At 35.4% G+C, this 12,616-nt stretch overlaps 1 protein-coding gene across 5 annotated transcripts in view; it reads left to right on the forward strand.

Annotated features, from left to right (window-relative positions):
* The window catches only part of ORC4 (origin recognition complex subunit 4), an 83,830-nt gene extending 72,309 nt beyond the window's left edge, over positions 1–11,521 (forward strand). For 3 of the 5 annotated variants that reach the window (XM_043994841.1, XM_043994844.1, XM_043994843.1), the window contains 4 exons: positions 7,814–7,922; positions 8,518–8,613; positions 8,701–8,768; positions 10,944–11,520. In XM_043994841.1, coding sequence (XP_043850776.1) covers positions 7,814–7,922; positions 8,518–8,613; positions 8,701–8,768; positions 10,944–11,132 — 462 coding nt within the window. In that variant the 3' untranslated portion in view covers positions 11,133–11,520. Of the gene's footprint in view, positions 1–7,813; positions 7,923–8,517; positions 8,614–8,700; positions 8,769–10,943 lie in introns of all 5 variants that reach the window. The other 2 variants (XM_043994842.1, XM_043994845.1) reach the window with 1 other exon arrangement.
* The last annotated feature ends 1,095 nt before the right edge of the window (positions 11,522–12,616 follow it).

Below are 12,616 nucleotides of genomic sequence, written 5' to 3' on the forward strand. Positions count from 1 at the left end.
TCTAGAACTTGATATCATCTGCCTTGAGATGATAATAGAAGCCATCAAAGCTTATTTGATTACCAGGTCAGAAAGTATGGAAAGAAAGAGATGAGAGTTTAGGACCAAACCTTGGGGTGCAGCTACAATTTAGAACCAAGTGCCCTGGATCATGAATTAGCAGATTAGATTGAGTAGGAGAGGGCAGAAGAACAGACCAATGTACAGAACACCGAAGGAGGAGAGATTGTCATTAGTTGAGAGGGCGGGGTCAGCAATTTCAAAAGCTGTAGAGAAGTCAGGTAGCATGAGGATAAAGAAGAGGCCATTAGATTTGAGTCCCAATTAATCTGATGAAAGTGTAACTTTCTCTTTCAAATATACTCTGATCCAGCCACTTTACTGCTCCACCATCTGACCTCCAGCACCATGTTGTAGTTAAAGATTCTTCCTCTTGCTTTCTTGTTCATCATTTTATACTGGAATGGCATGATCAGAGTACCCTGTTAAGATACCATGGGGACAACTACATGCACTGATAGCTTGTATGTGAATCAGTATACATGGTTACTCTGTTAAATATGTCGCTTTATTCCCCACCGTCATAATCCCTCTTTATATTCAGTGATGGGAAGCAAAAAGAGTTAAGATTATTTATCTAAGTGTCTTTAATAGATCAACCACAAAATGTGAGTAATTGTACTTATTTAACTTAGGTTTTAGGATAGAGTCATATAACTATGAACTATAACTTTGGTAATATAAGTGAACTTGACTTTTACATTGTATCCACCCAGATCTTTTTCTTGTCCTTAACTGTAGTTAAAGACTAGTCTGTAACCTGCTTCTGTAACCACGGTGGAGGTTGAATTAATTTTTGTGTTTACAACTAACAATATTTTCATGGAGTAATTCAGATTTAGCAAAAAGTTATTTAGAAACGTTGGTCTAGAAATTAGTGCAAAGCTTCTTAAACTCTGAGTTACAACTCCCTATGGGGTCTTGTAACTGAATATGGGGGTCGTGAAAAAAATTGGCAACAGCAAAAGGTTATGTATACCTATTTTATATACCTATATACCTGGCATTGCATGAAAATTTCTTGGACAAAAATGGGTTGCAAGTGGGAAAAGTTTAAGTAGCCCTGCATTAGTATACTGTATTGGAGCTTTGGAAATCGGGATTCCAGAACAGCTTCATCTTTTACTTATTAATCTTGAGCTTCCAAATCAGGATCCAGGAACCCAAGACATTTAAAGAGTTTGCTAATGATCTGCTGCCTTAAATAACTACTTCATATAGCTACACTTTCATGTTACTATATAGAAATTATAGATGTTTAATTCCCCATCCACATTTGTGTTTTAATATTGACGAGTCTCTCATTTGCTACTAGTTGTTTTAGATTTAGTTATACCACTACTTTGAATTACATACAAGAAAACACTTTTTAATTCTCCCTTAAGTTTAGGACAGCTTTTACAAGTGTAGTATCCTGTTTTGAGTATTAGAGAGCATCAAGTTTGAAGTCAGAATAACTCAGCCAGAATCTTGGATATGTTCATTAATGCCCATTTGATCTTTGGTAAGTCATTTGACCTTGGCTCTACTAAAGGACCCTTCAGCTCTAAAATCCTCAAGGTTTGGTTTGGTTTTGTTAAATTTTGTTTTATGTTCACTTTGGACAACTTGATAGGAAGAAGGTAACAAGTTTAAAAGAGTGACAGAAGAGCCAGGCTTCCTAGTCCTATAGGAATTATTGTATAGTTTTAAGCATTGGAATCAAACTCAAATAGAAAGGAATTCACTGCATATTGACTTACAAACCCCCACAAATTAACAGTATCTCTGTTATATTATCTTTTCATTTATTCTGTTAAACATTTCCCAGTCATATTTTAATGTGTATCAACCAGCAAGATTGACATCTGTGATTTAATTTATGAGCTCTGGGTTTTTCCCAAATGCATTGGTATTTTTTCAATCTTCAGCCTTCTTGACCTTTTTTCCACACTATTGACTATCCTTCTGAATGTTTTCTTCTTGGATTTTTTTGTGCCACTGCTTTTTCTTGTTTGTCTGATTGCTTCTTAAGTCTCTTTTGCTGCTTCATCTGTAATATACACATATACCCCAATTAAAGGGTGAGCTACCCCAAGGCTTTGTTCTGAGTTCCTTCTTTTCTCTTTCTACACGCTTTAATTTGGTGTTTTCCTTGGCTTATGTGGATTTGATTGCCATCTCTGTGCTGGTTTTATTTTGAGCTCTAATCCCAGATCAACTAATATCTTTTGGACATCTCCACTTGTATGCCTTATAGGTATCTCCATTTCAATAAGCTTAAAACAGAACTCCTATTTCCCTCAACCCACCCCCCTCCTTAAATTTTTTAATTCTTTTGAGGCCCAGGTGGAAGTTAATTCTCAGTTCTCCCCGGTCCATCATCACCATGTATAATTAATTGCCAATTCATATCAATAGTATATCTTTTCTCTACTTAAGAGAGCTACCCTGTTAATTCAAGCCCCCATCATTTCTTACCAGGACTATAAGTCTCCTAATTGATCTCCCTGACTCTAGCCTCTCTTTTGCAGTCCATTCAGGTCTGATCATGTCACTTCTGTGCTTAAGAAACTTTTGGGGTAAAATACAGATGCCTCTGTATGGCAGTTAAAACCTGTTTCAACCTTCCTTTCTCTCCTTATTTTACATTATTCTCTTCTTACACTCAGGTTCAGCCAAATTTTCTTCCTCGTTGTCCTTACCCTGTCCATTCCATCTTTCTCCACAGGCTGTTAACTCCCTGTTACCCTGAGCAAGTCACCTTCTGTGGGCTTCAGTACCTTTCTTTTAAATGAAGGGGGTTGGATTAAATATTCTCTGAGCTTCCATCAAGCATTAATTCATGATTCAAGACATGAGATCTTTCCTGTCCAATCCCTCCCAATTACTATTTCCCTTTCCCCTGTCCCTCCAAAAAACAAGAGACACAACCTTTCATTACATATATACATGTTATCTTGAATGTAAGCTCCTTGAGGTCTGAAATGGTTTATTTGTATCTAGCCCCAGTACGTGGCACATAGTAGGTATGTAAAGTTTGAAAGGATTAATATTTGGCATTCAGTAAATACTTATAAATAACTATCATGCATTAAGATACAACAGTTGGCACAGCATAGTAAATTAAGGTTATGATGTGAAGGCTCACGTGGGGACCTTTTTAGACAAGCATTCAGACAAGTGGAAATTGTAATGTGTGAGACACCTACACTGACAAGCTGCTAAATAAAAATCAGTAAGAACAAGTAGGGCTTTCTGGTGTTATAGATATATCCCAGTATGGCAAAGCAAATCAGGGAACCCTTGTTTCTTTGCAGAACCTTTTAAGATACCCATAGGAAGAAAAGTTATGGTTAAATGAGGAAGAACATTGTTGTATATGCAAAGTCAGCTCATTGAGTCTTCAGAATTGAATGGGATCATGACTCCTGTATATAATAGCCTGATAAATGACCACTTGGTGACCTCCAGTATTTGATAAGTCACTCCAAATTGGTAACATTTTCTTTATATCGAAGTGAAATTTGCCTCCCTTTTTTATTTCTTTCCATTGTTGACATGCATGAGTTTTGATCATATTGTTGGAGGGAATACCCACATTGATTAGTTTTCAGATCCATTTCTCTTCTACCTTTTCTTTCTTGAGTCTCGCCTTGGCTATCTTTGTAACTTGATTTCACCTGCATTAAAATATTGGGAGAATAAGTAAAGAAAATGAACATTATAATTTGTTTTGAGACATAAGAAGTAGCCACTGTTGCTGAGACCACACAGGAACTTTCTGTTTTTACAAGGTCACTCCCTTATATTTCTTTCACTCCTACTCATGCAAGGATAGAACTCTACTGAAGCTATTTGACAGTTCCTCTGGGCTACATCTAGATATTTTATTTATGGTGGTTATTCTAAGCAACATGAATAGATAATAAAAGTATTCTGTTGCCAAATACACTTCTGTTTTTTTCCTAACTTGCTTGGATTGGTACCTCTCCATCTTGGAATGTTAATCTTCACCCATACTATACTTCCTGTCTCAGAAAGAAGTATCTTTTCTCCTTTCTTAGGTTAAACTTTACTCATTCTTTATATTTGTTGCCTCTCTTTCATTGTCTTCCCTTTCTTCCACCTCTTGATATAGGTGTCCCGTGTCCCCCCCCCCTCCCCCCCCCAGGAATTTATTCTTAGTCCTTATCCTGAGCATTTATAAGAAGGCCACCATGAAAATAATGTCAGGTTATATATAAAAATCTGTTGTCAAGGATGAAAAGGAAAACTAATGCTCTGAAAACTCAGTCTCAAAATGAAATGAGCCTATATTTTGAGAATAATATGTTGAAAAAGTGAAACATTTATTGGCAAGTATGGTTCAGGAAAACATTGTTTGAGAGGCCAGTGGCTTATAGACTTGCCAATATGTCATTAATATTTTCTTCAAGAAAAGAATTTGGAGGCACTGGATATGGCAAGCATAAAATGCCCCAAAATGGAATGGATTTTTGTTAGCAAACAAACTAATATTAAATTGAGAATATCAGCTTGTTACAGCAAAGATCAAAATTAATATAAAGCTCAATGAAATTTTAAAATGAGAAAAAGATGTATGGCCTACTATTCAAAACAACTTCAAACTAACCTATTTAGATGAGATGTTGAAAGAAAATAGATATCGATGAAAATTTGGACATCAGTACAAATGATTAACTTTCCATAATATGTTGTAAGTGTAAAGATTTTACCATAAAGAAAAGATAGACCAGTAAACACTTGATCTCTAACAAATCAAAGAGAGAACAACTGTGAGTGCAATACAGATTTAGAAAATGAACTTCGTAACATATCTTAAGCCCTTACAAAGAAAGACAGTAAAAAGTTATGAACAATATTTTCTTATAAAACATTGTGACGCAGTGGAGGATGAAGTATTAAAAGGCTTGGTGAGAGACCCACCTACACAAAGTCATACCACGGGCATTTAATTCCATGAGAGAAAAAGGAAAAGGGTATGATAAAAAAGAGAAAAAATGTGGAAAGATTTTTAAAAATATTGTTCTGTTATCAAGGCCAACTAAGTTATCACATTTGGATTCTTTTTTTTTTTTTTTAATGTATGAGGTATTTTATTTTTTCCATTACATGTAAAGATAGTTCTCAACTTTTGTTTATACATGCTTTACAATTTCAGATTTTTCTCCCTCCCACCCCTCCCTCCCCCCTCCCCTAGACAGCAGGTAATCTGATATAGGTTATATCTATATATCTCTATACATATACATATATATATATAGATATACACACACACATATATATACACATAATAACATTAATCCTATTTCTGCATTAATCCTGTTACAAGAGAAAGAATCAGAGCAGTGATGCAAAACCTCAAAATAGAAAGAAAAAAAAAACCAACAGCATCTAAAACAAAAGAAATAATATGGTTCAATCAGCATCTATACTCCACAGTTCTTTCTTTCTTTTTTTTTTTCTTGGATTTGGAGATCCTCTTCTATCATGAGTTCCCTGGAACTCTTCTGTACCATTGCATTGGTGAGAAGAATATAGTCCATCACAGTAGGTCAACACTCAATGTTGATGATACTGTGTACAATGTTCTTCTGGTTCTGCTCATCTCACTCATCATCAGCTCATGTAAGACCCTCCAGGTTTCTCTGAACTCTTCCTGCTCATCATTTCTTACAGCACAATAGTATTCCATTGTATTCATATACCACAACTTGTCCAGCCATTCCCCAATTGATGGGCACCCCCTCAACTTCCAATTCCTTGCTACCACGTAAAGAGCAGCTATAAATATTTTTGTACATGTGGGTCCCTTTCCCCCTTCCATGATTTCTTTGGGCAAAAGACCTAAAAGTGGGATTGCTGGGTCAAAGGGTATGCACAGCTTTATCGCCCACATTTGGATTCTTAATATCAAAATCTTAAAGGTGCTACTTAAAGTGGAAATAGTGCTAAAGGAAAAAAAAAGATAGGCAAAACAGTTGAACAGTGCCAAGTATATACAAGAGAGGAGGCTTTTGCTATAGGCAATATGGTTGGGGTATTGGGAATTGATAGTCAAGTTATCTGATGCAAGGATATAGAGAAATAATAGATCTCTTATTACCAATAAAACATTTATTAAGTTCCTGCTGTGTCCAAGACAGTGCTAGGTGGTAGAGATAACAAAGACAAAAATAAAACACTCCTTGTCTTTGAGGCAACACAGATCCAAAGTATGTTCCAGGTGAAGGGCTTGCAATAGGCATTGATGTGGAAGAGAAGCAGGTTTCATCCCTGTGAAGGAGGGTAATGTAAAAGACTTCTGGAGGGGTAGTCTGGGGCTAAGTTATGAGCACTTCCCAACAGGATTCACATGTGCTTTGGGGAAATCACATGGATAGCTTTGGGGGTGGGGAGGACTGAAGTGAGGAAGATGGTTGTCTTCAACAAATAGTTGTTTGGAAGGAGGGTGAGATTTTGGAGACAGATAATAAGTTCTGATTTGGATTTTTGAATCTGAGTTACAGATTTAGGTGCCTGTGTTCAAAATGTGCAAAATGACATGAAACTCAGAAAGGAGACAAGGACTGTATATATTTAGATCTGGGAGTCACCATAGAGATGATTCATTTAACTCAAGGGGATTGATGATGTCAAGTAATGTAGAGGGAGAAGAAAAGAGGGTTCAAGACAGAGCTTTGGGGTATTTTACCCCACACTGAGGTGGGATGTGGGTGATCCAGCAAAGATGACCGAGGAGTTGTCATACAGATAAGAGAATTGGGAGAATATTGACATAGAAACCCAAAGAAGAAAGAGAATTCAGATAGAGGTCCAGGTGTCACATACTACAGAGAGGTTAAAAAAAGAAAGAAAGAAAATTGAGGAAAGGCTACATTAATTTTGTCAGTTTAGAGAGAGCAATTTCAGTTGAGTGATGAAGTCAAAAGCCCTATTGCAAGAGTTTGAAGAAGAAAGTGAAAAGAGAGGAAGTAGAGATGGGACGGAATGTGGCTGAAAAAGGGGAAGAGAGATACAGGGCAGTAGCTTGGCAGTAACCAAGTTTGGTTTGTTTTTTTAAGGATAGAGGAGATCGATGTGTTTTTAAACAACAAAAAAAAGAACCAATAGTAGGGACTGATTGTGAGGGTACTGTTGAAAAGGAAAGGGGATGGGGGAAATGATGGGAGACTGAGGGGAAGGCTATCAGTCAACCAAAAATCAAGCCATTCAAACAAAAAAGTATTAACTTGACTCATGAACTCTTGTAGCACTCAGAAACTTTGGTGAAATTTTATCACATTCTGTTTTGATTTATAGTTTTCGTGTAGCTTATCTTCACTAATAGATTTTAAGTAAGGGCAGGAACTATTTTATTTTTAGTCTTCATGACTCCTGCAGCATAGCACCTTTACATGGATATTCAGTAAACACTTATCAAATAAATGAATGAGTTCTTCATGCATAAAACTCATAGCAGAGAATCCATAAATATGACTTCCAATTACTGTGAGGGAATTTTAAATTTAGAAACAAAATCTTTGCTTTGCTATCTTCTCTTTCTTGTGTTTTAGAAAAATATCTATGTAATTCAACTTCCTAAGCAACTTTTTTAGTCACTTTTTTTTTTTAATAAAAAGAGTTGCCAGTCATTTTTAATCTTTCACCAGGACCAAGGCTCAAAAAAATATGAATTGGTGCTTATTATTATCACCAAAGTTCCCACACTAAGTAATTTGTTTTTTCTAATTCCCATTTTTTTTCTTAGATGCTTGCTTTAAGTCACATAACGCCATCTCGCCCATTTATTATTCCAACAGACCTGGTAGAGGCAAACCATTTGTGTAGTATGGACTCTAAAGCAAATATTGTACATGGTAAGATAGCTCCCTTTCTTGTGCTTGTGATATGAAATATTTCAGATTATAAACTTAATGGTTTATATGAAGTCACATTGAAGGCTTCTTTTATGAAAGCCATTTTAAGCTTTTCTTTACTTGTACTTAGTATACTTGTAAAGAATTGAGTAGGTTGGTTTTCTTATAGAAACCAGTTTTATACCATTAGTTAGTGGAAAATATACTGGATCTGGAGCAAGAAGACCTGGGATCAAACCAAACACTTTGGTACAGGTACTTTAATTTTCCTCCTCTCTGAAAGTGAGTTGGACTGGATGGCCTTGAACGGTCCTTTCCAATTCTGCATCTAGTATCCATTAGTTATGCATGTATATAAATGTGTCCAGTAATAAATTGCATAGTGCTTATGTCTCACTACTGAACACACTTTAATAATGTGTAATATTAACTAGTGGTACATAAATTTTGGAGAACGAAAGGGCAAACACCACTAATGTGTCTTTGCCAAAACAATCCCATGAACCATATTGGAGTGCTTATGGTCTATGGAATCACAAAGAGCCAGATATAACTGAACAACAACAACTTACATTTTGCTTCTGTCTCATTTCAGGTCTTTCAGTGTTAGAAATCTGTCTTCTTATAGCAATGAAACATTTAAATGACATTTATCAGGATGAACCTTTTAACTTTCAAATGGTCTATAACGGTAAGCTATTTTGATAATTTTGTGATCACTTGTCAAGGTTTTTTGGTATTCCAAACATACCCAGTAATGTCATTTATTTTAATACAGAATTTCAGAAGTTTATCCAAAGGAAGGCCCATTCTGTTTATAATTTTGAGAAACCTGTTGTTATGAAGGTAAGATTTCATTTTGTGTAGTTTTCTACAATTTTTTTTTCTCTTTCATGATATGCTGAGAGCTTTTGCATGAGGTTTATTGAAGATATAAAGTTTGCATGACATTATCACAGGAATTTTTCTCTCAGTTAAGAAAAAGTGGAGATACTGCATCGTCATGTAAATCTAGTTTTCTTTTGTGGATGTATGCTGCCCTCTACTGTCTAATTATAGGCCATACAGTCACGGAATTAGATGTTTTAAAAGTCAGGTCTGTTGAATAAACTATCATGTCTCTACATTCACTTCCAGTCCAAGACCCAGTTTTGTCCCTTCCAGCATATAATTTAAGGAGCCAATGATTTTAGGAAAGAAAATTAATTGTTATGGGCCAGAAAAGACCTTATAGATCATCTAATCCCACTTCATCATATTAGACTAATAGAAGTGGAGCCCAGAAAAGTTTTGATTCGCTCAGGATCATACATAAAATGTTTTTCTAAAAATTAAGATTTCTTACTCATGGAAAATAGAGCATATAGGTATTAGATTTGATATCTTAGGTTGAAAGCTCTGGGGTTGTTATATCTCTCTCTGGGCCAACAGTGTACTAGATCTCTGGGAGAATAGCAAGGCAAAATGGAGTTATAGGTAAACTGAGTTTCACACAAAAAAGCTATAAATATAACAGTGGGGCTCAAGGTGGCACATGCTCTCAGGTCATTACTAAAAACCATTTTTAGATTAGGCCAGCAAGTAGAATGTGTTAGTAACCTCCTTATCTCAGTAACATTACTCTAAAGCAGTGTTGTACAGAGTGTTTTTACTCAAAAGAACCATCTAAGTTAAAGTGTAAGGGGTGAGAGAAGAGCGGGAGAGGTAAGTTAGTATAAATAGAACCCTTTAGTGTTGGCCTCCTTTTTTAGCCAGTGAACCAATTTGTTCAATACCATAATACTCTAGTTTTTGCTAAGTCAAGATAAAAATTAAGTAGACTTTACTTTTTTCCAGCCTTTCTGATGCTCGTGTATAACAGCAGTTCTAAGAATAGAGAGGTTTCGATAGTTAAATGTACCAACATCTTATGAAAACAAGCCGTATCCTTACTTCAGTAACATTAGGGAGAGAACATTGTTAATCTTAGTGTCCAAAACATTCTGAACTCTTCTCTGAGGAAGAGAATTATTATTCAGATATTGTTTTTTGACATATGTACCTTGATATAATAATAAATGTCTTAAAGTTAGCTATATATATAGACATACATTTATAGACACACACACACACACTTATATTTGTACACTTGTCTCCTACAATAATAGTTTGTAAACTCCTCAAGGTCAGAGATTTAGCGTGTTTTTGCTCTGTAGCTCCGGAATGTCCCATAGTGCTTATATATTACTGCTTACTAAATGCTTATTGACTGATTCTAAACAAACAAGCATAAATATGAGTTACCTAAGGGTGAGTTCCAGGATGTCAGATTGTAAGAAATGCAATCTAAGATGTTTATACAGAATAACAAATATATCAAAAGACCAAAGAAAGGTATCTGGGACTCTTGAGGCAGAAGGTTGAAGTTAAGCAGAAGGAGAGAGAGTGGCTCCCTTAAGCAGATAAGCATGTACTTTTCTTGGTTTAGGGCCAAGTTCCTTCAGTTCCCTCCCATATCCCCAGCAAAGCTGGGGAACTTGTCTGGAAGACACTTGTCCAGTCCTCCACAATGAAATTATTCTTATTCTCAGGAACTATAGAACAGGCCTGGTAGCCCATCAGTCTCTACTTTCTCTCCCCCCCCCCCCAAAAAAAAAAAAACCCAACAACAACAAAAACCGAAAAAAGCTCAAACCAACAAAACTACTTGCCAATACCTGAAATCCCTTTAACATTTATATTCTACAGTTCTAGCTGTTGAAACATTTCTGTGTAAATGAGTTAGTAAATATAATTTATTGGATATTAATGAATGGTTAGTAATTTTTTTCCTCTTTGATAAGAGGTAAGAAATGAGATTTTTGTCGTGCAGATACAAATCAGTAACAAGTTAGCAAGGAGCCTCTTTCATTCTAGGGATATTCTTGAGTCAAGGTGTCAAACAAATTGTTTACCCATGGAACCAGAAAATACCAGTAGTCTGAGGATTAACTTTGAATTCATTTGTTGTTTGTTTAACTTGAAATATTTCTCTCCTTTTAGGCATTTGAACATTTACAACAACTAGAATTAGTAAAAGCAATGGAGAGAACATCAGTAAATACACAGAGAGAATATCAACTGGTGAAATTGCTTTTGGACAATAATCAAATTATGGATGCTCTTCAAAAGTATCCAAACTGCCCTACAGATGTTAGGCAGTGGGCAGCATCTTCACTGAGCTGGTTGTGAATTTGACCAGAAGTTTTGGTATCAGAATAAATCAAATTATGTCCCCTTAAAAGCAGGGAGGTCCCAGGGTTGTAAAAATTAGCATTGTGACTTGTAGAATTTCTTGTATGACAGGGTATTGTCTATAAGTTGTGTTTTATATGTATTCTTTAGCAAGCCCCTACGTAAAATTTAAAATAGAAACTTGAGTTGTTCCTTAAATACTTAGAGATGAGTTTATAGGTCATCTTTATGCATTTGACTTTCTGAACTATTGAAACTATTTTGGATTTTGTTGTCTACTATGTATGATTTTTGTTATATTTAGATTTCAGAGTTTGTAATTGTTTGATTTTAATGTATGTTTATATGCATTTGAGGTACTTTTTTAAGTTAAAACCTTAGAAAAGAATAAAATTTATTCATCTTATCAAATCTTACTGTTTTGGTTTTTCTGTGTATAAGTAAATAGCCAAACCTTTAACCACAAGGATTTTTTTTTACCAGTACCATGCTACATATTCCTCTTAAGAGTGGTACTTCTGGCTTTTCTGAAGCCTGAGTAGATAGTATATTTCTGCTGAATTGCTTTTGTGTTATTTCACACAGAGAACTTTACCACCTTTTTAAAAAACAAAACAAAATACCTCAGAGGGAGAATGATAACTTCCTTAGGAGCCATTCAAGTAATGGAGGGAAAAAGGGAGTAAACATTTGGGGGGGGGGGGGAGGTGTTAAATATTTTTATAGTGCCTGCTATGTGCCAGGTACTGTGCTAAAGTGCTTTCTCACAAAAAACATCTCATTTGATCTTCACAACAACCCCAGCAATGTGGGGATAGTTTTCTGAAACATAGAACTATCCATATGCTGCTTCAATGATTACCAAAACTTTAGGTGGTAATAAGGTTGCTCTGTTAAATTTCCAAAACAATGCTTTAATGTATTTGAGTGTTAGATTTGTCTCAAGTTAAATGACTTGCCTATGGCTAGTAATATAGTAGGTGTCAGAAGCAAAATTTGAAGCCACATTCTTCCTCATGCCTTAGTATAACACATTCTATATCTACATTGTTCCAGAAGGTACTGAGAGAACATGTTAGATTTTAAGTTAGTCAAACATCAGTTTTGAATTTTTATTACATGATACACAATACACAGTACACTAGCATTCATTAGATATGCCCTTTTGTTACTCTCAAAAAACATGTATCACAGTTTACTTTAAAGGGATATCTTCAACCGGCACTCTCTGTGGATTGAAAATCTTTATTGGCATAACATACCATCAGTTTTCTCCTCTTTGTTCCTGTGAAATAAGGTACAATAATCCATATACACATTTAATCAACAACGTATTGTATTCCTTTTTAGGCTAAAATGAGATAAAAATCAACTATCAGAGTCATCAATTTCAGGATAGCTATTAAATTGTAGTATTTTTACCACAGTCGATCTCTTGGGAATTATTAAACTGATCTACTTTTTTCCAATACCTCTCCCCG

Source organism: Dromiciops gliroides, chromosome 3, assembly GCF_019393635.1.
Source record: "Dromiciops gliroides isolate mDroGli1 chromosome 3, mDroGli1.pri, whole genome shotgun sequence".
Taxonomy (NCBI): Eukaryota; Metazoa; Chordata; class Mammalia; order Microbiotheria; family Microbiotheriidae; genus Dromiciops; species Dromiciops gliroides.